At 43.1% G+C, this 23,541-nt stretch overlaps 1 protein-coding gene and 1 long non-coding RNA gene across 4 annotated transcripts in view; one reads left to right on the plus strand and one right to left on the minus strand.

Annotated features, from left to right (window-relative positions):
• Positions 1-1,602: 1,602 nt before the first annotated feature.
• The window catches only part of FCRL5 (Fc receptor like 5), a 37,030-nt gene continuing 15,091 nt past the window's right edge, over positions 1,603-23,541 (minus strand). Inside the window, exons 8-17 of one of the 3 annotated variants that reach the window (XM_050779514.1) lie at positions 23,188-23,466; positions 15,895-16,173; positions 12,567-12,845; positions 9,304-9,579; positions 8,719-8,835; positions 8,014-8,041; positions 6,968-7,050; positions 6,697-6,765; positions 4,071-4,102; positions 1,603-3,993 (exon numbers count right to left, since the gene is read on the minus strand). In XM_050779514.1, the coding sequence (XP_050635471.1) occupies positions 3,904-3,993; positions 4,071-4,102; positions 6,697-6,765; positions 6,968-7,050; positions 8,014-8,041; positions 8,719-8,835; positions 9,304-9,579; positions 12,567-12,845; positions 15,895-16,173; positions 23,188-23,466 (1,532 nt within the window). In that variant the 3' untranslated portion in view covers positions 1,603-3,903. The remainder of the gene's footprint in view (positions 3,994-4,070; positions 4,103-6,696; positions 6,766-6,967; positions 7,051-8,013; positions 8,042-8,718; positions 8,836-9,303; positions 9,580-12,566; positions 12,846-15,894; positions 16,174-23,187; positions 23,467-23,541) is intronic. The other 2 variants (XM_050779531.1, XM_050779523.1) reach the window with 2 other exon arrangements.
• The window catches only part of LOC126948322 (uncharacterized), a 166,444-nt gene continuing 155,539 nt past the window's right edge, over positions 12,637-23,541 (plus strand). The window contains exon 1 of the long non-coding RNA XR_007723399.1: positions 12,637-12,663. This is a non-coding gene — a long non-coding RNA (uncharacterized LOC126948322). The remainder of the gene's footprint in view (positions 12,664-23,541) is intronic.

The following is a 23,541-nucleotide window of genomic DNA, read 5'->3' on the forward strand; positions in this document are numbered from 1 at the left end:
CATAAGCACATAACCCCAACCTATATAAGCACTAAGAAAATTGTAACACTTTGAGTTGGACTGATGGAATCATCTCTGGCCTTCTCACTATATCTGGTTACAGCAATAAATTCCCTTCTTTCCTAGTTTGTCTGCTTCTCATTATCAGGCCTTGAGAAAATGCAGCCGAACTCAGCTTGGTTCTGGGAACAGGGACAGTAATGGATACGTATTGCATAGGCCTGTTATGCACCCTAAATAAGATAATTTATGCAAAAAGCTTAGCATAAGGTATGACACATTAATTCCTTAATAAGTAGTAGTTATTCTTACGGCCAGCTCTCTGTTGAGTGGGCAGTATCAATCAGAGGAGATTGGAAGAGGGGAAGGACAATAAGGTTGGCTAGTTGAGATAAAATTAGGAGACATGAAACAGGTCAGCTAGTTGTCAAAGAGACAGGTGGACTTTCAGAAGTGACAAAAGACAAAACAAAAAGAGGAAGTGGGCATAATCTTGGAATAGCTTTCTTTTAACCACAAACGTGAGGGAAGCCGAGCCTCTCTTCTCTTTGAGAAGACCCTAAAAGTAACAGCTCAGAGATCTGACCCAACTGAGAAACAACCCAAAAAAATGTGTGGAGCCGAGAGACCACCTTTGTGATTGTGATGGTTAAGTTTGTGTGTCAACTTTACTGGGCCACAGAGTGTCCAGACATTTGGTCAAACATGATTCTGAGTGTTTTGTGAGGGTCTCTCCGGGTGAGATGAACATGTGAATAACTAGACTAAATAGAGCAGATTGCTCTCCCTAATGTGGGTGGGGCCCATCCAGTCTGTTGAAGGTCTGAATAAAACAAAAGAGCTGATTCTTCCTCTAGTAAGGGGGAACTCTTCCTGCCTCGGGCTGGGACATAGTTTTTCAGCCTTCAGACTCAAACTGAAAAGTGGCTCTTCTTGGGTCTTGAGCTTGCTGCCATTTGGACGGAAAGAAACTACACTGTTGGCGCTCCAGCTTGCTGACTGCAGATCTAGGGATGTGTCAGCCTCTGCAGTCACAAGAGCCGTGCTGCTCTCCTAGCAGGTGGGGCCATCCCCCTAAAGAAAGCATTCTGCCTCTGTGGAGCCTCCTGAGACCTCTGCTGGGCAGTTGAGATTTTGTCCCTCGAGAACTCAAATCCACTCCAGGCCACACTATCTTCGAGGCTGCGGTTTGCTCTTTGTTTGTCCATTCTAAATTACAGATAGACCCATTTCACTGGGTCTGTCCTATCCCAGGCTAGAGCATGGGGGATTTACTCACTTTCTCCTTCCTGTTCACTCAGGACCAGCACAAGGCGGCAAACTAGAAAAATGAATCTGTTTGAAAGACGGAAGCCTTCCTCTCAGGAAGTCCAGCCCCGAGAGCGGATGCTCAGCCCGCCCATTTGGTTCTCATATCCTCGTTAATCGTTGTGTTTGTCAGGGTTCTCTAGAGAAACAGAACCAACAGGATGTGTGTGCTTGTGTGTGTGTGTGTGTGTTTGTGTCTACACACATGCACCCATGAGGTAAGCACACAGATATACACCTCATCTGTGTACACACACACATATACATATCTACACACACACACACATGCACACATACAGAGACATTGGTTTATTAGAATGAATTGGCTCTTGTGACTGTAGAGGCTGACACATCCCTAGATCTGCAGTCAGCAAGCTGGAGATCCAGGAGATCCAAATAGTGCAGTTTCTTTCAGTCCAAATGCCAGCAAGCTCTAGAGCCAAGAAGAGCCATTTTTCAGTTTGCGTCTGAAAGCAGAAAAACTTATGTCCCCGCCCAAAGCAGGAGCTCCCCCTTACTTGAGGAAGAATCAGCCCTTTTGTTATATTCAGGCCTTCAACAGACCGGACGGGGCCCACCCACATTAGGGTGGAGTTTGTTCTGCCACTGTGCAGTTATCATTCTGGGATGGGGATACCTTACTTTCCCAACGAGAAATTTTAAATTTCCTCTTGTGAGCCTGGTGCCTCCACCTTCTCAGAGCTGCAGAGGGTGTGAGCTTTGTTGGTGATGTGACCTCCAGAATAGACTGTGAGCAGATTTTTTTCTTTAATCCTGAGCCTACACTTGCTGCTGTCCTTCTTGACTTTCAACTAGGCCTAAAAATGTGGCCTCAGTGGGAATGCATTTCTTTTGCTCCACTTCTATTTTAGTTGCATATTTGTAGTGATGACAAATGCCTCTGGCCTTGTACTCTGCAAGGCTGCACCAGGCTGCATACAGGCTCCTGTCTCAGGTGTCTGCTTTCCTCCTCGAAAGGTTGGGGCAGCAACCCCAATCTTTCTATCTGGGCAAGGCCCTGACACTTAGAAGGATGAAAAGCCTTGTGGGAGGTGGAGTGAGCTTCCAGTGCCCTTGGAAGGATTTTATTTCAGGGCCATGGGGCTTAGAATTGATCACTGTACAATCCACTGGGAGCAAAGATCAAGACAAGATGTGATGGACATCATAAAAGTGGAACAGAACATCCCATTGCTCAGAGATGGGAGAACAACTCTGAATGGAGAGGGCTTGGGTTGTCTACATTCACTCTTTTCATGGGAAAGTGTGAGGCCTGAGGTGGGGAAACAAAGATAGTGGCAGCTACTTTCCTCTTCCCAGGGTGGCTGATGAAAGCCAACATGTCACGGAGAAGCTCTCTCAGCAACAGCAGCTGGTGGTGCTGCGGCCAAGGGCTGGCCAGGGAGCAGCATGATCCGTGTGAACTGAGTTAGGCCCTGGGCAGCCAGAGCCACACACTGCCTCTCCATGGGCCTCTGCTGAGACCTACAGGGCCTCACATGCATGCACTGTGGTCCCAGGACCAGCAGCATCAGCATCCCCTGGGAGCATGTTAGAATGGCAATCTCAGGCTCTATGCAGACCGACCAAATCAGTATCTATATTTTCACAAGATCCTCAGGTGATCCACAAGCACATGAAAGTGTGAGAAGCCCTTCCTCTTGCTGAACAGTTTCCTCATCCAAGCTCCTTCTCTTCCATTATTTCTTACTCAGAGAAGCCAGACTACCTCCTGGATTTCCTAGGGAGCACACTGGATTTTACGCCAGTTTGATTACCCACAGTTTTCTTCCTCATTCATTCATTCATTCATTCATTCATTCATTCAGTCAAATAGTAATTGAGCTTATGTTCCAGTATGTGTTCTGTCTGCACCCCTGGTCCTCCTGGCCTTGACTTGCTGGGTTACCTCTGTTAGGATGGGAGGTACCTGGGACCTGATATATGAAAGCCACTTATTGGGCAGGTAGACACTGACACATGAGCAGGAGATAAGTTACCTTGGTGTCAAGTGCCGACCTTAGAGTTTGAGACAGGTGGAGGAGTGTGAAATGCAGCCCCCGTGGGGAGATCCATTACATGTGCCGTGTGCACAGGCTGTGTGCTGTCCCATTTGGCAGCACACTGTAGTAGCCCCACCAGGCTGATGACAATCGAGAAATGCATCCACCCAAAGCAGGAACTCTGTGTTGGAGTTTAGGAGCACCTGAGCTGTTAGGCCAGCCCAGCATCTCCTGAAGGTCCACTCTCCCTTTGTGTGGTAAGACCCCCTCTGTGGGGGTGTGATGGGAACAGTATTTAGAATAGCCACCACAGCGGAAGCCCACTAAGGAAGCCAGGAGATATGCTGGGCCTTGGGGTGGGAGCACCTCTCCACTGGATTAAAAAACCTGCCAGTCAGGGCTGTAACTAGGAAATAGGCGAAACTCCAGCAGGGCCCTGCATTCTGGTCAGTCTGAGAATGAGAACGTGTGAAACAAAGGCCCATAGATATGGTCTGGGGCAGTCTAAATCTTCCCACTTCAGTGCTTCTTCTCCCCCAAGGAGAACTTTGGGGTGCAGGGGCTGAAACAGCCGTTGGAGAGACGTGTGGACTCATCTGTGAGGAGCTGAGGAAGCCAAGAACAGGCATCTGGAGGCTGGGGTTGATGCCACCTTCACTTCAGAGTAGATGATACGGGAACCCTAGGAGGCAAGGGCACATGTGTGAGGACCAGGGTGGGCCTGGAGGTGGGGGAGGCCATGTAGAAGGGGAGACTCACCTTGTTCCTGAGATGCCTGGGGTTAGAGGCCACTGTGGAAAGAGGAAAGTGTTCAGTTGTGAAGACTGACATGGAGCTCTCCCCTTGCGCCTGCACTGTCAGGCCAGCCCTGAGCCTCCTGGAGGCCCGCTCTACCTCTGTGCGGTGAGTCAGCCGCTCCTCTTGGTTGGTGCTCACTCTGTCCCGCTCCATTCCTAACACCCTCGCCCTCTCAGCACTGACAGACCCTGTCTTCAACACCCCTTCACACTTCGTGGCCTACTCTGAGCTGCCTAGAGGCTCCCTAGAGAAAGACATTTGTCTTTTATCTTATTAGTTCTTTGAGCATAATTGGTATTATTGTTCTGGGAAAGTGTGGCGGGTGCAAGTTTTAGAGAGCACACTCCATCCGGGTCTAGGCCACTTGAAACTGAGCCTGCCACCTGCCTTGTCACCTCCGTAGCTGGGGGAAGTCACTCAACGTCTTGTGCCTCAGTTGCCTCATCTAAATGATGGGAATAAAAATATCCTCTTCCTGCAAGGTTGTGGTGAAGCTACATGAGTTTACACATATGTGTGTGCACATGTATCGGTGTGTCTGTGCATATATTATTTCTATCATCTATCATGTGTTGAGAAGTTTCTGTGTGTCAGGTACAGTCCTGATTGCTATATTCAATACATTTTCTCTCTCTATTATCATAGGTATGCATGCCATAGTTCTATATAAGTGCTACAGGTATAGTTCTAAAAGCTATCCATACAAATATAGTGTATTTACTTATTGCACTTATAAACTATACCCGGCACATAATAGGAACTATTCAGCACATAATATATATTATAAGTTATTATTGTTATATTATCATCAAACTGGAGAGAAATATGACACTCTCCAGACAAGGCTCTCCCCTTTTGTCTTGGAATGAACATCAGGACTCCCTGGAATTGCACAAAGAAGCAGAGTTTGGTCCAGAGTTTGGACTCTGGAGAAGACTGTTTGGTGATTGACTACAAGATTTCAGGCAAGTCATTTAAGGTGTCTATGCCTTGGTTTCCTTATCTGTAAAATGGGAGGAGTAACAGCGCATTCCTCAAAGGGGCTTGTAAGAGTGAATGAGTTCACATGTCTCAGAGGGGTGTGATAGAACCAAGAATGAGGCACAAACACAATTCACTTGACTTTATATAAGAAAAATTGGAAAACCAGAGAGGGAAGCACACTGGGTAAAATCACGCAGCACTCTTTATGAAGCAGAGGTAGAAAGAAAAGTCTGCCCTGAAGGACTTTGTTCCTCTTTCCCACTCAGAGGAAGGAGGCAGCCAGGCTGGGATTCCCTCATTTCAAACCACCGACTGTGAGTGAGGGCTGATGACACAGCCAGACCTCCAGCATGTAGTCATCGTCACAGCTGCTCGACCCTCTGCAGTTTCAACAGCATTTCCACACCTATTTTCTTATTTAGTCCTAACAGTTACCCCATGAAACAGCATGGCAGCTGTCATCATGTGGCCCCAAAGATGTCACACCCTAATTGCTGCAACCTGTGACTATATTACCCTAAATGGAAAAGAGGACCTTTCAGATGTGATTAGGATTACAGACCCTGAGACAGGGAGGTTTTTCTGGGTTATCCAGATGGGCCCAATATACTCATCTGACTCCCTAAAACCCGAGGACTTTTCTCAGCTGAGGTCAGAAGGAGGCCTGTCTATGGAAGAAGAATGGTTAGAGAAATGTGACTTTACTGGCTTTGGGAAAGGAAGAAGACATCAGCCCGGGAAAATGGATGGGATCTAGAAGCTGACAAGGCAAGATCACATTCACCCCTGGAGCCTCCAGGGAGGAACACGGTCCAGCCAACACCTTGGTTTTAGCCCAGTGAGACCGGTGTCAGACTTCTGACCCACAGAGCTGTAAGATGAAAAATTTGTACTGCTTCATCCCCCCCAAGTTTATGGTAATTTGTCACAGCAGCAATCAGAAACTAGTACAGGTAGGTAGGTGCTGTGGACTAAATATTTGTGTTGCTCTCCAAATGTATAGGTTAAAACCTAATCCCCAATGTGATGACATTTGGAGGTGGAGCCTTTGGGTGACAATTACATCATGATGATTATCATGAGACACGAGAGATGATCTCTCCCTTTCTCTCTGCTGTGTGGGGGATACAGCAAGGAGTCATCTGTCTGGAAACTGGGAATAGGGCCCTCACTAAGAACCTGACCATGCTGGCACCTTGATCTTGGACTTCCATACTCCAGAATTGTGAGAAATAGATACTAGTTCTTTAAGTCACCTAGTTTATGGTACTCTGTTACAGGAACCAGAACTGACTAAGACAGTAGGGAAGTAGTCACAGTTTATGGATAGGGATACTGAAGCTCTGAGAGGTTAAGCGAATGCCCAAAAAGAAAGTTTTGTTATTCAGGTTATACTGGGGCCCGCTGCAGAGAATGGGGAAAGGAGAGTGCAGGGGAGGCTTGGATTCACCCGAGGCAGCGTAGGCACAAGTTAAGAAGGCCCGTGACCCAATGGGAGGGGCGGCTCTGTGCCTGTCTGGCTCAGATCTGCTGAGGAGGTAGAAACGGAGCTACACTGTCTAAGCTGAGGGTGGGTCAGAAGAGAGACATCCTTGGGTCTTACCTGCATGTTTCTTTTTCTCTTGGATGATCCGTACTTCTGAGTAAACCACATTTTCTCCTCTAGGATTTACTTAGAAAGAAGTTGAAGTTTCAGAGGATGCTGAGGCTCTTGCCTCTTGTTAGAGATACTTCCTCCTTCCCCAGCCAGAGTCTCTTCTCTGGAAGGACTAGAGCCCTCTAGGTCTCTGCGTAGACCCTCCCCATCTCCTGCCCCACCCGTTTCCCACACCAGCCCTCTGGCTCCTGCCAAATGCAGGATCTCTGGGCCTCACCATTACTGTACACTGGTTGCAGCTCTTCCCAGGCTGGTACATTGTGGTAGGTGGGCTCCTGGGAGTCCAAGTCTGAAGGGCTCCTGTGAGACAGAGAAACGTGAATGTTTCTTAGGAATCCTGACAAAGTAGCTCTAATGATCATTTCCAGTGAGTGACTTCTTACTGCAGGGTGGCTTCCAGGCCTGGAAACATGGACAAGTACATGACAAATGGCCCATGGGCATTCTATTATGAATCATAATCATATTATCTGTGTTTCCAGGTTTTATGGTCATTTAGTATGTAACAGGCACTGTGCCGATGTTTATAACAATATGACGTTAGTTCTATGTCATCCTCATTTTGTAGCTGAAACAAACGGAGGCTCCAAAAAGTGACTTATGAAGATCATGTAACCAGAAAGGGGATGAGCCAAGTCTCAAAGCTGGCTCCAAAGCCTGCATGCTCAGAGAGGTCGGTCACCAGAAGGCTCAGAGGTGCTCTGCATGGTTTGGATGCTGCTGTCATGGGCTTGCCCAGGGATAGCTGTGAGCCTTTTTGCAACTCCTAAAGTCAGCCTTTGGGATAGAAGTTGGTGGCCCCTTCTTCATAGGGACCACCTCCTGCTGGTAGAGTGACCTCTCTGGGTGGCCAAGTTGTGTGGCTCCATCTTCTCGGTTGTTATCACAAGAGGTGTTGATGAGATCAGCATCTCCAGAGATTTCTAGGTTGACTGAGCTAAGGTCATCTCAAGACATGGAAAGACTTGGTGGTCTTAGTGGTCACTCAGACAACCAAGCCAACAATGGTCCAAGGAAGTGGGTTAATAAATGAAAAGGCAATTAACACTTGATGAGATAACAGCCTATACCACCAAGGGGGTGGATGCAAAGGTCCTGGGAATTGCCTTGAGATATCCCCAGGGAGGTACAACAGGTAGTGGCCACACGCCAGCTCAGCAGCACTTGGCGGAAACTGTGCTCTTGGTAATCATCAGATTCAATTCCATTTTTCCACCCTGTGGACATCTCACTAATCACACAGGAATGCAGCTCAGCTCTTACCTGCAGGGGTCAGAGGCAGGCTCTCTCCCTGTAAAGGAAAGCAGAGGAACATTGGATTCAGGGAGAAGAGACCCTCAGTGGGGCACAGCTCAGGCAAGGCTCACTTAGAAACTGCCAGGACTTGCTGTCACCGAAGGTTGAATCCTTCTTTGTTGTGCCCCAGGGACGTAGCAGATTGGGCAAAAACTGCTAACCCTGCCAGAGGGGTATGCTCTGATGTGAAACAGGAGTCCACAATCCATAACCTTTAACTTGGAGATTTTAAAGATAATGATTGGTAGCTGCAGGCAGGAAAACTTGACTTGATCAGCTATAAAAATAGTGTACATTTAAAAAATCGGAAAATTACCAAATCCTATCTGGTTTCTATTTTCATTTCTATTTCTCTGAGTTTTTCTCCTCCCCTTCCCATTCGTTGTGGGGGTGGGTGGGGGGTTTGTAAGGGTCAAGAGGATGACACTCTGCAGTTTATGATGTTGGATAAACTACATCTCATCAAGACGTCTTCCACCTTATAGGTCTGTTTTGGAAGCTGTGCATTTGGTAAAAGCAATTCTGGAGGACCCAGCGGGAAAGGAAAATGATTGAGGGACAGGCAGATGAGCTCTTGCCAGCCTGGGATGGTCACAAAGGCAGCATGAGGCCCAAGGGAGCGTTGCTGGGAAGGGCATGAACTCAAGCCAAGGTGTACCCAGAGTCACCCACCTGCTTTTCTTGAGAGCCAGCAGTAGAGCAGCAGTGCCCCAGCAGCAAGGCCTGCTAGGCTGAGCAGACCCCCGGTGACACCCGTGGCAACAGGGCCACTTCTGTTCTCGGTCAGCCCTGAGGGGGAGACCCCGTGCGTGAGCCAGGGGAGAGGCTGTTGTCTGGAACGACCCGTCCCCGGAAGCTGCTGCCTGGGCCTGAGGGTGAACCTAGGTGAGCAGGGCCCCGGCAGCTAAGCAGGGGCTGGTGTGGCACAGAAGATGACTCCCATCTTTGTAAGGAAGCCGTCTCTGCGCCTGAGGCAAGTGTCGAGGGTCAGGGTGGCCGATGGCCAGTGAGAGAGGAGGCAGCCAAGTGAGGAGCTCTAAAGTCAGTGATGCTCTTGCCCGCCGCCCGCCAACCCACGCTCTCAGCCCCAACGCTATCACTTCAGAGCACTTCAGGAAATATAGCAGTTTAGAGAGCTGCCAGCTGTGTTACTTGTCCCTGAGGAGTGCCTTCCTGGTCAAGCACTGTGAGGGTTATCAGAGGGTCCGCGGAGGAAACATTTTGTCCACATCTGTGGCCCAGGCATGGGAAACTTACCTGTGAGATAAAGTGTCACTGTCTCACTGCGCTGGGCCCCCAGACCATTGTCGGCCTCACAGGAGTAGTTTCCAGAGTGTTCTGCAGTCAGAGAGAGGTTGAAGAACGCTCCTCCAGAGAGGGCTGAGCTATTTCCTAGGGTGACATCCTCATGATAAAACTGGTACAGGATCAGGGGAGAGCCTCTCAGGGCCTCACAGTGAAGCTCCAGCAGGTCCCCCACCGCAACCTGGGCCCTGGGAGCCCTGAGGGTGAGGACGGGGCGAGACACCGGAACTGAGAGAGAACAAAAAGTCAACAGCCGTTTCTGCTTCTAACATATTTGTAAGAAACAAAAGGTATTTTAAACAAATGTAAAAAGTCATATCTCAATCTTGGAAAGTAGATTAAAATGCAGATGATAAAGCTAATTACTTTGACCTAGTTCCTTTTCAGTGTACAAAAATCTCCATTAGAAAACTGTAGAAAGTGTATAAATCACTGAAAACTTCAAATAGCAATAAATATATAAAAAGATTCTCATCTTCATTACTAATTAACTAAACACAAAGACAACCGTACAGTACTATTCTCTTCTCTATTTTTCAGGTTGGCAAAGCTTAAATAGACTGATCATACTGATTAGCTTGTGGATAGACAGGCACCTACATATGCCCTAGGTGGTCATACAAATTTAACACACTTCCTTGAATGGCAATTTGGCAATATCTACAAAATTTAAAGTGAACATAAACTTTGACCCAACAAATCTACTTCTAGCAGGCCAGGTGTAGTGACTCATGCCTGTAATCCCAGTGATTTGGGAGTCTGAGGCAGGAGGATCACTTGAGCCCAGGAGTTCAAATCCTACTTCTAGGGCCATCTCCTTTAGGGATACTGACATAAAATATGCCAATATATTTCTACAGGAATTTCTATTGTAGCATTTTTATAAGAGCTGAAAATTAGAGACCACCTACTAGATTGGGTAATGAAATATGAATGATATCCAAGATGCGCTTCTTAAACAAAAGTCAGGATGTATTTTTAAGTTAAAAAAATGCAACTGGCATAACTATATGTGTAATATTATTCCGGCTTTGTAAAAATTATACACCTTTAGGTTTGTAGAATATTTCTAGAAGCATACACATGAAACAATTAACAGTGGTTATGTCTGGAGGGTATGTGCATAGGAAGTGATTATGAGCAGGTAGAAAGATACCTTTACTTTTCAATATTGGCCCTTTTGTATTATTTGATTTTTTTTCATCACAAAGATTCATGTGTTCTTTCAGAATAACAAATTACTAAAAACTAAAATGCTGTGTTAAAAAGTGGCCACAATGGATGAGGAAATGTCATCATGTTTCAAACTAATGTTAAGAGTTAGAGAGGACCATGCTTCAACCTGGCTTTACCTTGGCTAGCTGTGTTACCACAAGTTAGTTACTACACTTCTCTAAACCTCAGTTTCTTTTCTGCAAATAGGGAATACAATGGCTTAAAATTTATCCTCACAGGTTTATCTTAATGATTAAATGAGATATTGCATATTAAGCATTTAGCACAGAGCCTGGAACCTGGTGAAGGCTCAGTGAGTGTTTATGATGATGACATTGGTCATGATGATAATAAGAAATAATATTTCCTTTCGTGGCAGTTCTTAGTCCCTATGACTTGTGTTCTAGTTTCAGGATTCAGACACAATTTATTCAGGCTGGGCAAGAAACCCTTTAGTTGTGATAACAGCAGCAGCAGCAGCAGCAGAAATAACATGCGTTTGTGATAGGGAATTATAGAAAGAAGGGAGTGAGGATGAGCAGAAAATCATGAAATCATTAAGTACAGAATGTGGGAGGTATGATGTGTTGACTTGCTGTTGTGAGGAGAGATAGAGCAGCCCTCAGTCTGTGGTACACACCTGTGTGCTGGCTCTAAGGGATAGGTGTATAAACTGTGTGGGAAGAGCCCCTGCAAATCTCAGGAAAATTGGTTGAGGCTGGTGCTGCTGGTGGGGGAAGAAGAATGAGCTGACTGAATGGGAAAACCCAAATCTGAAGTCATCACCTCCTGGATAACAATGAAATGGTTTCACTGCCTACCTTGTGAGATGCTGGAGCCTGGGTTAGCATGCCCAGATCAACCTGCTTATGTGGCTCTGTCTATTCCTTATGATACCCAGGTACCTTGCCAAAGGGAATAAGCGCGTCAGTGTATATTTTGCTTTACATGACTGGAATGGTGATTGCATACCATTGTATGGTCTCCTGTTTCTCCAGGATATACTCCAGGAGCAGGTACAACCTGCTTTTACTTTTGCACATCTCCTACGAGCCTGTAAGTCTACCAAAATCATAGAATTCTAGGACAAGGGATGATCATGATTTTCATCTAGTCTGATTTTCCCACTTTATGGGTGTGGAAATTGATGTCATTATGGGAAAATGTGCTTAGTCAATGTCATACAATATAGATAATTGTCTAGTTATCTTCAGAGCCAAGTCTAGAACATTCATCTCAACACCCCTTAGTATACTTTTGCTAAACACCAGGTCTCTCTAAACAGGAGTTTCAAAGTTTGGCTTGTAGGAGGTCATCACCAAAAAGATTCAAAGCTCACTAGAAGCAGCTTTCCTTGGGTTATTACACTTAATTGCAAGAGATCAAAGAAGAGCTTCGAGAATAGAGGAATTTGGTTGATGGGTGTCCATTTCCATTCCATGTTATCCTGCTCCCCCTTCTCTGCCCTGGTCTCCTGTGTCCCTTGCTTTAAAGATCACCGAGTGTGTCTCTTGAAGGGCTGTGCACATAGCTCATGTTCACATAGGATTTTTAATGTGGAAATGTAAGGAACATATACTTCCCCAGGAATGAAAGAAACTCAAGAGTAGAGGTTTGTTGGAAGTCAATGAGAGAAGAATCTGGACAAGAAACAACCTAATCTTTTCTAGGGCAGAGAAACATATACTCAGAATTCTTTGGTCTCACTTTCATATAATAATTTCAGTTCAGAATGTAGTTTATGTTCTAAAAAAGTCTTATTAGCAATTTTAGTGAGGTGCTTTGATCACATTCAAGAAGACTGCTGGGAAACTTCAGATGCCTGGAACCATACCACAAAGGATCCCAGACCTTCACAGGGAGGTTCTGCAGGCAGGAAGTGTGCTGGGACGCCACATAAGCAAACAGCCCTAAGGAGCTCTGTGGCTCCATTTTTAGCTGCGGGGAGAGCAGGCACAGTCAGTTCTCGGCTGTGCTGCTGGTGGGCAGGGCCCACTCACCTGCAACTTTCAGTGTCACCATCTCACTGCGCTGGGCCTCCAGACCATTGTCCGCCTCACAGGAGTAGATTCCAGAATGTTCTGTAGTCAGAGAGAGGTTGAAGTAGGCTCCTCCTCCAGAGGGGGCTGAGATCTTACCCAGGGTGACATCTTCATGATAAAACCAGTACAGGATTGGGGAGGAGCCTCTCAGGGCCTCACAGTGAAGCTCCAGCAGGTCCCCCACTACAGCCTGGGCCCTGGGAGCTCTGAAGGTGAGGATGGGACGAGACACTGGAACTGAGGGAGGAAAAACGTTACCTATCAGCTGCTTCTGCTAAAATATATTCCTTCATGCTAAAGACATTTCAAATGTTTTTCTCTGTTTTTAATGCCCTTGTGATGTTACTCAAAACTCAGCAATATTTTCAGATCTCCAGAAAGAGTAACATTTGTGTAGTGCTATAGTAGTGCTATAAACAGCTTGGAATACTGGAATATACAAACTCAAATGTGTTCAAAGGATGTGAAAACAAATATTAAACTGAAACTCAGGTGTCTTAGAAGTCAAAAGGCAATTGGAGAAAGGAGAAATCAGTTCAACAGAAAATGAAGAACAGGAGAGACTTGCTGCTTACATCACCAGGGATGTAATTGCATCTGGGCTGCATCAGAAATAGGGCCCACAAGAGAATGAGTATTGTCAAGTTATTTGCACATTTTTATATTCATTTATCCATCAAAAATTAATTGAACAAGAATTTTTAAAAAAATTGAGCAAAAAAAAAATTAATTGAGATTTAATAAGTTCCAAGAATGCCATGATATGCTAGGGAATCAATGACGGGAAAGACATAGTTCCTGCTCTCATAGAGCCTACAATCCAGAAGGATGAGAGGCAGCAGTTAAATAAAAATGCAGTAAATTAGAATTAAAACTTTGATAATTGATAAAGGACAGGGTACTACGAAATGTATGTATTAGTCAGGGAAAGCTTCCTCACAAAATGACCTTTGAAATTAACATTGAAATTAGCCAGTTGAAGAGGGAGGTGGAGAGTACAACAGGCAGGCAAACAGTATGTGCAAAGGCCCTGAATTGGGAATAAGACTGGCACATTTGAATTATTGAAATAAAGTAGCATCACACTGAGAAGAGTCTGCAAACAAAGGTGAAATAGGAGACTGGAGATCTAGGCTGGACTTCATAAGCCATGAAAGGATTTTGATCCTTCTTCACAGAACAATGGGAAGTCTATAAGTCTATCTGTGCAGGGGTGTGAGATGATCAAATTTGTCCCTTTTAAAAGACAATTTTGACCTCTGTGCATGAAGTGGACTGTGGTGGAATGGAAGTGGAATTGAGGGGTAGATGAGTAGCATTGCAGTAGTAAAAATGATGATGGACTTGTCTAGATAGAGGTGGTAGAGATAGAGACTCAAGAAATATTTAGGAAGTCAAATCAACAGGACTTAATGATTAACTGGCTGTGAGGGGTGAGGAAGAGAAATGTTGAGGAAGACTCCTCCATTCCTGTTTTGTGTATCTGTTGAGGAGAGATGTGTTTCACAGAGGTAGGGACCCTTGAAAGAGGAGGGGAATGTCAGCAGTTCAGTTTTAGAGATGCTCAGATTGATGTGCTTTTGAGATATTTGAGTGGAGATATGTCATGTGCAGATGCTCAAGTGGGAGGTCCCTTTTAGAGACAGAAGTTTAGGAATCTTTGTAGATGACAAGGCCATTTATAAATGACATCCCCAGTATCATCCAGAGAAAGGATTTAGATAAGAGAAGAGGGCATAAGTCAAAGTTCTGGAACATGCCAATGCTTAAAGGTTTTCTATAAAAGGAGGAGCCAGTAAAGAAGCCTGAGAAGAAGTGGCCAGGGAGAAAAGAGAGCCAGAAGAAGATGGATTCACTGAAGGGAGGGTTTCAAGAGGAAGAAATGGTAAACAACATGGAATATATCTGAGATGTCAAGGAAGATGAGGATTGAAAAATGGCCATTGGATTCAAAGCCTTGGAGGTCATCGGTGACCTTTGTGAGAAGCATTTTGGTGGAGAGGTTGGAAAAATGTAGTAGATTAGAGCCTAGTGGATAATGAGGACATGGGGACAACCTGGGTAGCTGACTATTTTTGGAAGTTTAATCATGAAGGGGTAGTGTATGGAGGCATAAGTGGGACCAAGAGAGGGTTTTCCTTGGATATGGGAGAGACATAGCAGGTTAAATGCCAGTGCGAAGGATCCTACAGAGAAGGAGATGTTAGGGGCCACAGAAGAGAAAGGAATAATCAGTTGTACAGCTTCTGAGAATGCACAAAATGATGAAATCTGCAGAACAGATGGAGATGTTCACCTGTAGGGAGGAGAGTCCTCTCCTCTATATTTTAGGAAAAGGAGAGATGAGTTACTGGTTGGATACAGAGCTAGACACTCAGTTTGGTGGTGGGAGTGGAGGGGGTTATTGTCTAGTGGAGTAGGGAAGGAGTAGAGGTATTAATGACCTGGGGGTTCTGTTGAGGTCTGAGAACAATAGAGATAGGAGGAGCTGACTCAAGCAGAAGGATAGGGGGTTGTTGTCAGATGATAAGGGCTTAAAATTGTCCTTTTGGAGATGAAGTAGTGTATGTATGTGGGAGTGGCTGACTGGTGTGGAGAGGACAGGCCATGGTGTTAAGGGGGTCATACAGGTGGCCATGAGAGTCAGGAAATGATGGCAGATTGTGGGGTATGGAGGAAGACTGAAGGTGCCAAAGCCTTCACTGAGAGTGGACATACTAGGAGTCAGCCTGTGACAAGGATGCATGGAAGATCATGATGTTGCTGAATGGAACAGGAACAGATAAGGAGGCAGAAGAATGATGTCTTCTAACAATGGTCTTGGGTGGGAACCCAAGCCATTCTGGGACAGGGGCAGGAGAGGCTAGAGAGAAATGTGTGAGTCAATAAAAGAATTGTGTTGGCCTTTTTATTGATTGGCAGACAGAGAAAACCACAATTAAATCTCTTCCAAGGTGAAGCACAGAGAACTTTATAACTTTCTTTCTTAGTATCACTGTTGGCCAGAATATAGTTTGTATTTTGAAAACCTTTAGTCCTATGTTAGGGTAATTTTGGTAATGGTGGCTGGACTGCTGCTAGCAGGAAAATTACAGCAAGGGAAGGGAAGGTGCAAGTTCCTGAACGTGTAGGAAAGAAAACTCAGAGATAGAGGCTGTATAGGCACCAAGCCTGACAGGATGTCACACAGCAAATGGCTCTAGAAACCATACCTCTGATTTTCGCTACTGGTAAAGTTGGGGGAGATGGTCGGTTTCTTTTTGTGCTGCTGGTTAGGTCAACTTACCTATAACACTGAGTGATATTGTATCACTGTGCTGGGCCACCAGGCCATTGTTGGCCTCACATGAGTAGTTTCCAGAATGTTCTGCAGTCAGAGAGAGGTTGAAAGAGGCCTCTCCTCCAGACGGGACTGAGCTGCTCCCCAGGGTGACATCCTCATGATAAAACCAGTACATGATCGGGGGAGAGCCTCTCAGGGCCTCACAGCGAAGCTCCAGAAGGTCCCCCACCACAGCCTGGGCCCTGGGAACCCTGAGGGTGAGGATGGGGCGAGACACTGGAACTGAGAGAGAAAATGAGTTGGGGACACATGTATTTTTAAAATTAAAAACAGCTCTTCGTCCTAGCCAGAACAATCAGACAAGAGAAAGAAATAAAGAACATCCGAATTGGTAAAGAGAAATAAGTCAAACTGTTGCTGTTCACTGATTATATGATTGTATACCTAGGCAACCCTAAAGACTCATCCAAAAAGCTCCTAGATTTGATAAATGAACTCAGTAAAGTTTCAGGATACAAAATCAATGTACATAAATCAGTAGCACTGCTATATACCAACAGTGACCAAGCTGAGAATCAAATAAAAAATTCAAACTTTTTTATGACACCTACAAAAAAATAAAATACTTAGAAATACACCTTCACAAGTAAGTGAAAGATATCTATAAGAAAAACTACAAAACACTGCTGAAAGAAATCATAGATGACACAATCAAATGGAAACACATCCCATTCTCATGGATGAGTAGAATCAATATTGTGAAAATGGCCATCTACCAAAAGCAATCTATAAATTCAATGCAATTCCCATCAAAACACCACCATAATTCTTCACAGAACTAGAAAAAACACCCCTCATATTCATATGGAACAAAAAAAGAGCCTACATAGCCAAAGCAAGACTAAGCAAAAAGAGCAAATGTGGAGGCATCACATTACCCGACTTTGAACTATACTACAAGCCTATAGTTACCAGAACAGCATGGTACTGGTATAAAAACAGACAGGTAGACCAATGGAAGGAGAGAACACAGAAATAAAGCCAAATACTTACAGCCAACTGATCTTTGATAAAGGAACAAAAACGTAAAGTGAGGAAAGGACACCCTATGCAACAAATGGTGCTGGGATCATTGGCAAGCCACATGTAGAAGAATGAAACTGGATCCTCCTCTCTCACCTTATACAAAAATCAACTCAAGATGGATCAAAGACATAAATCTAAGACCCAAAACCATATAAACTCTGGAACATACATTAAAAAAAACTCTTCTAGACATTGGCTTAGGCAAAGAGTTTATGACCAAGAACCCAAAGCAAATGCAACAAAAACAATAATAAATAGATGGGTCTGAATTAAACTAAAAAGCTTCTGCACAGCAAAAGAAACAATCAGCAGAGTAAACAGACAACCCACAGAGTGGGAGAAAATATCCACAGACTATGCATCTGATACGGGGCCAGTATCCAGAATCAACAAAGAACTCAAACAAATAATCAGGAAAAAACAAGCAATCACATCAAAAACTGGGCAAAGGACATGAATAGACTATTTCAAAAGAAGATACACAAATTGCCAACAAACAGGTAAACATGCTTAACATCACTATCAAGGAAATTCAAATCACAACCACAATGCGATACCACCTTACTCCTGCAAGGATGGTCATAATTAAAAAAACAAAAAATAATAGATGTTGGCATGAATGTGTTGTAAAGGGAACACTTTTACACTGCTGGTGCGAATGTAAACTATTACAACCACTATGGAAAACAGTATGGAGATTCCTTAAAGAACTAAAAGTAGAACTACCATTTCATTCAGCAGTCCCACTGCTGGATATCTACCCAGAGGAAAAGAAGTCCTTATATGAAAAAGACACTTTTACAAACGTGTTTATAGCAGCACAACTCATGATTGCAAACTATGGAACCAGCCCAAATGCCTATCAATTAAGGAGTGGATAAAGAAAATGTGATATATATATGCACGTGTGTGTCTATGTTTGTGTGTGTGTACTATGGAATACTACTCAGCCATAAAAAGGAACAAAATAATGGTATTCACAGCAACCTGGATGGAGTTGGAGACCATTATTCTAAGGAACTCAGGAATGGAAAACCAAACTTTGTATGTTCTCATTTCTCAGTGGGGGCTAAGCTATGAGGACAAAGGCATAAGAATAATATAATAGATTCTGGGGATTCAGTGGAATAGTGAGAGTGGGGTAAGGGATAAAGTACTACACACTGGGTTCAGTGTACACTGCTCTGGTAATGAGTGCACGAAAATCTCAGAAATTACTACTAAAGAACTTGCTCATGTAACCAAACACCACCTGATCCCCAAAACTACTGAAAAAAAAAAAAAAAAAAAGAAAGAAAAACCCAGCTCTTCATTTAATAAAATCAAACTTTACAGAATTATCTAAGTAAAAATAAAAAGTTTTACCATTTTCTTTATTTTTTCAGAAATTACTTCTGTGGAGTATTTGGTGATACTTTCTAGAATGTTTTCTATGTATAAGTACACTCATAGACAAATAAATACATTAGAAGCACACACATGCATGGGATCACAATAATATACTAGCCTACAACCTGCTTTTTCCCCTTAGCAATACATTATGGACATCTTTCTGTGGTATTACTTAAAAATCTACATCACTAACTTTTAAATCTCATCTTTATTAAAGCATAATTTAGACACAAGAAAGTACCACTTTTAAATTTGCAACTTGATAGTTTTGGAAATATATTACCTGGTTATTCTTTTTTTTTTTTTTTTTTTTTTGAGTCAGAGTTTCACTCTTGTTGCCCAGGCTGGAATGCAATGGCACGATCTCGGCTCAGCACAACCTCTGCCGCCTGGGTTGAAGCGATTCTCCTGCCTCAGCCTCCCGAGTAGCTGGGATTACAGGCATGTATGACCATACCCGGCTAATTTTGTATTTTTAGTAGAGATGGGATTTCTCCATGTTGGTCAGGCTGGTCTTGAACTCCCAACCTCAGGTGATCTGCCCACCTCGGCCTCCCAAAGTGCTGGGATTACAAGCGTGAGCCACCGCGCCCGGCCTACCTGATTATTCTTAACAATGACAAAGTATTTCAATGTATAGATATGCTATAATACATTTAAGCATTTTCCCATTAATGGATGTTTGGGATGTTGTTGTTTCTTGAATGTCAAGTAATGCAGCATTAAGTAATTCTGTAGATATATTTTTGTATTTTTTGTTTTTTTTTTTTTTGAGACGGAGTCTCGCTCGGTCACCCAGGCTGGAGTGCAGTGGCCGGATCTCAGCTCACTGCAAGCTCCGTCTCCCGGGTTTACGCCATTCTCCTGCCTCAGCCTCCCCAGTAGCCAGGACTACAGGCACCCGCCACCTCGCCCGGCTAGTTATTTTGTATTTTTTAGTAGAGACGGGGTTTCAGCATGTTAGCCAAGATGGTCTCGATCTCCTGACCTCGTGATCCGCCCGTCTCGGCCTCCCAAAGTGCTGGGATTACAGGCTTGAGCCACCGCGCCCGGCCATACGAACATTTTAATAACACATAATGTCTAATTGTTCTTCTAAAAGACTGGACCTTTTAAAATACAAAAGTACAGACAACAAAAGCAAATATTAGACAAGTGGTATTATATCAAGCTGAAAAGAATTTGCACATCAAAGGAAACAATTAACAGAGTAAAAAGACAACTCATAGGACAGAAGAAAATATTTGCAAAGTATATGTCTGACGTGTTAATATCCAGAATATATAATGAACTTAAACAACTCAACAGGAAAAACCAAACAAGCTGATTAAAAAATGGGCAAAAGACTTTAACAGACATTTCTCTAAAGAAGACACAAAAATGGACAACAGGTACATGAAAAAAATGGTCAATCTCACTGATTATTGGGAAATACAATTAAAACCCTAATGAGGTATCACCTCACTCCAGTTAGAATGACTGTTATCAAAAAGTCAAAAGAAAACAAGTGTTGGTTAGGTTGTGGAGAGGACAGAACCCTTATATTGCTGGTGGCATTGTAAGTTAGTACAGCCACTACACGAAACAATACGGAAGTTTCCTAATAAAATAAAAATAGAACTACCATATTATCCAGCAATTTCACTGCTGGGTGGATATTCAAGGGAAATAAAGTCACTATATTGAAGAGGTATCTGCACTCTCAAGTTTGTTGCAGCACTATTCACAACAGCCAAGATATACAAGCAATCTAAGTGTCCACCAACAGATGAATAGATCAATAAAATGTGGTATATATACACAATGGAATAGTATTCAGCCATAAAAAATAATGAAATCCTGTGATTTGCAGCAATATGAAAAGACCTGGAGGATGTCATATTTAATGAAATTAGGCAGGCACGAAAAGACTGATACTGCATTATTTCACTCATATTTTGAATCTAAAAAAACCAAAGTTGATACTATGGAAGCAGAGAGTGGAACTATGGTTATCAGAGACTGGGGAGGGGAGAGGGAAGAGGAGGATAGGGAGAAGTTGTTCAACGGGTACAAAGTTATAATTAGACAGGAGGAATAAATTCTGTTCTATTGGACAGTAGGGTGATGCTGGTTAACAGTCAGTTACAATATATTACAAAAAAGCTGGAAGAGAGGCTTTTGAATGTTTTTATCCCAAAGAAATGATAAATGCATGAGATGATGGGTACATTAAACATCCTAATTTGATCATTAAATACCATGTATGTGTATCAAAACATCAAATTGTACTTCCATAAATACACACAATTACAATGTGTCAATTAAGAAGAAAAGGTTGAACCAATTTACACTTGTAATAACTTGTACTCTCTTGTATGAGAGTTTCTGTTTCTTCTTTCCCTGATCATTTGTGATCATATCAATGCACAGGCTTATTTTTATTATTTATTTTTTGGTCAGCCCTAACATCTATGGTTGCTTCACCCAAAGAATTCACTTGTCCTATCCTATGTGACCCTACAGGCTACTAGTTGGTTTTCCATGGAATTTTAGTGAAATATAAGCCATTAATGATGAGTTACTATTGACAAAGTATTCAGAAATGATTTACAAAATGAACATTTTGAAATGTCACTAATTTTTAAAAACTGCCTGTTCTATTTGAATTATGAAATAATTCGGTTTACTCTGAAATAATAATAATCATGAGAAAATGATTGTTCCTTTACTTCCTCTCCTTCCTCTAACTGATTTTTCTTTGTCACATTTTTTTTTTTTTTTTACATTTTCAGTGTTTATAATAGTTACTTTCTATTCTGTGACCATAATTCTCACAGTTGATTAGCCTTTGTTTCTATATCTAAATCAGTGGTTTCCAATCTTGTCCACACAATATTCTCACCTGTGGTTTTGTCAAAAAATATTGATTCTGTGGCCCCATCTGTGAGATCCTGAATTGAATTAGGCTGGAGAGAGGCTTAGTAATGTGTCTTTTACAAAGGTCTTTGACGAGTGTAATGTGCAACTGGGGTTGAGAACAAGTCATAGTGCAGTTTCCTCATTATGAGTCCTTTATCTTCATTTACATCTTGTTGGGCTGAATTTTGTCATTAGGTGATTTTTCAGAAGGCTTAGTGCATTCTCAGTTTCCCGAATCCTTGTATTTTTGACAATGCCTTTTTGATTTGATATAAAATTTTCAGTTATTATTCCTCCCTCGGAGGTCCAAGTCTGGACATCACTCCTCTCTCTTTGGTATTGAGTGCTCTGCAAAATCTAAGACTAACTTGATATTTTTCTTTCTGAGATGACTGCTTTTTTCCCCATAATCATAAACACATAAATATATTTTTAACCTCAAAGGTCAATAACTTTATCAGCATGTATGTTCTGATCTACATATTCAAGTTTTCTTTACTTCTCAACCATTTCTACTACGTCTTTGAGTTTCATTTTACCCTTCAGTTCAATTTTCTGAAGGTCTCCATTTTAATTATCGACATAACTGGATAACTGGGGGGCTCCATTGTCTGATTTCCATATTATAATTTTTGTCTTTATTTCTGTATCTTTCTACTTTGCATTCTGTATTGTTTTCTCAGATTGATTCTTCATTCAATTAGAGGTTTTCAAAGGTATCCATTCTAGTCTTACTGCTTCAAATTTGTATTTCATTTCTAAAATAGCTTTGATTTTTTTCCTCTTGGGCTTTGCTAGATGATTTTTAAAAATCCCCTCTTACCATCCTGTCATATCATCTGTCCACTAAATTACAAATGTTGACTGAGGACCTACTGTGTTCCAAACACTGAGTAGGCACAGGGATGTTGTGGAGACCAAGGTGGATGCAGTTCTGTTCTCATGAAGCTTACATTCCACTGGCATTAAGGGTGACAGTGAAGAAACAGAAAATAAAGAGGCTTAAGATGCTGCTAAATATGAGAAGAAAGTAAAACATGGATAAAAACATGGTAATGGGATACAGAATGCGTGAAGCCTAGAAGCTTCCTAGATAGATTTGGCTCTGACTTTGGAGTAGTCTCAGAACATTTATATTTTAAAAATAACCTCTTTACTCAGCAAGTTATACTAGGGGCATGTCTGACACATCAGGCTCAAGATTTTTCTATCATACCATTTTGATTCTCTGAAAAGAAAATAAACTTTCCCCCAGTTTCTACTAAACAAAGATTCAAGTAAAAATAGAAGCAGCTTAGCTCCTAAAAAGACACCAAATCATACACATATAATTTGCACACGTTTCTTGAATGTATGTCATACTTCAACAACAGTTTTTTAAAATAATGCAATAAAAGGATACTGATTTTAGCGGGTTAGAAAACAAGGGATCATAAAAACTCCAGAAGTTTGAGGAGCTGGTTCCTAGGGAGCCATTTCCCCCTTTGTTCACAAGCAGACTTCTCCAAATCTACCATAAGATTGGAAATCCTTTGGAGAATTTAAGGTCTTGACCAACAGTTACCTACAAGACTGTGCTTGTAGCTAAGTTAATATGTAAATGTCAGTGGAGAAGTAGGACACGCTCTGTGCCTCAAGAAAAATCAGCATACTGTTAGAACATACAAGTAATGAGGAGAAAATACAATAAATAAATTCATTTGGTAAAAGCTGGGGAATCTACTGAGCTATTTTAGGGGTCTGGCTGAGCCAGGACTTATGAGGACTGAGAACCCCAGCTAGTTAGTTGAGGAGGAAGCCAAGAAGGGGATTAAGTTGATTGGGGGAGGAAACTGGACAGTGCAAACAGATTTTTAAAGGAATGGGTGAGAGAGAACTCAGCCAGGGGTGGGTGATTGGCAGGAACCCAGCACTTACCAGTGACAAAGAGGCTCACCGCCTCACTGCGCTGGGGACCAAAGCCGTTGTCAGCTGTGCAGTAGTAATTCCCTGAATGTGCTGCAGTCAGAGAGAAGCTGAAGGACACTTTTCCCACAGAGGGTGTTGAGTTGCTCCCCAGGGGCACGTCCTCATGATAAAACTGGTATAGGATTCGTGGGGAACCTCTCTGGACCTCACAGTAAAGTGTCACCGTGGCTCCTTCAAAAGTCAGGGCCTCAGCAGAGCTGAGGGTGAGGACAGGACGAGACACGGGGACTGAGGAAGAGAAAAAATGAGTCAAGAGTTTCTTTTGCCTCTTACTGTAGATTTCAACACTTGACCAGTGCAGAT

This window comes from Macaca thibetana, chromosome 1 (genome assembly GCF_024542745.1).
Source record: "Macaca thibetana thibetana isolate TM-01 chromosome 1, ASM2454274v1, whole genome shotgun sequence".
NCBI classification, from domain to species: Eukaryota; Metazoa; Chordata; class Mammalia; order Primates; family Cercopithecidae; genus Macaca; species Macaca thibetana.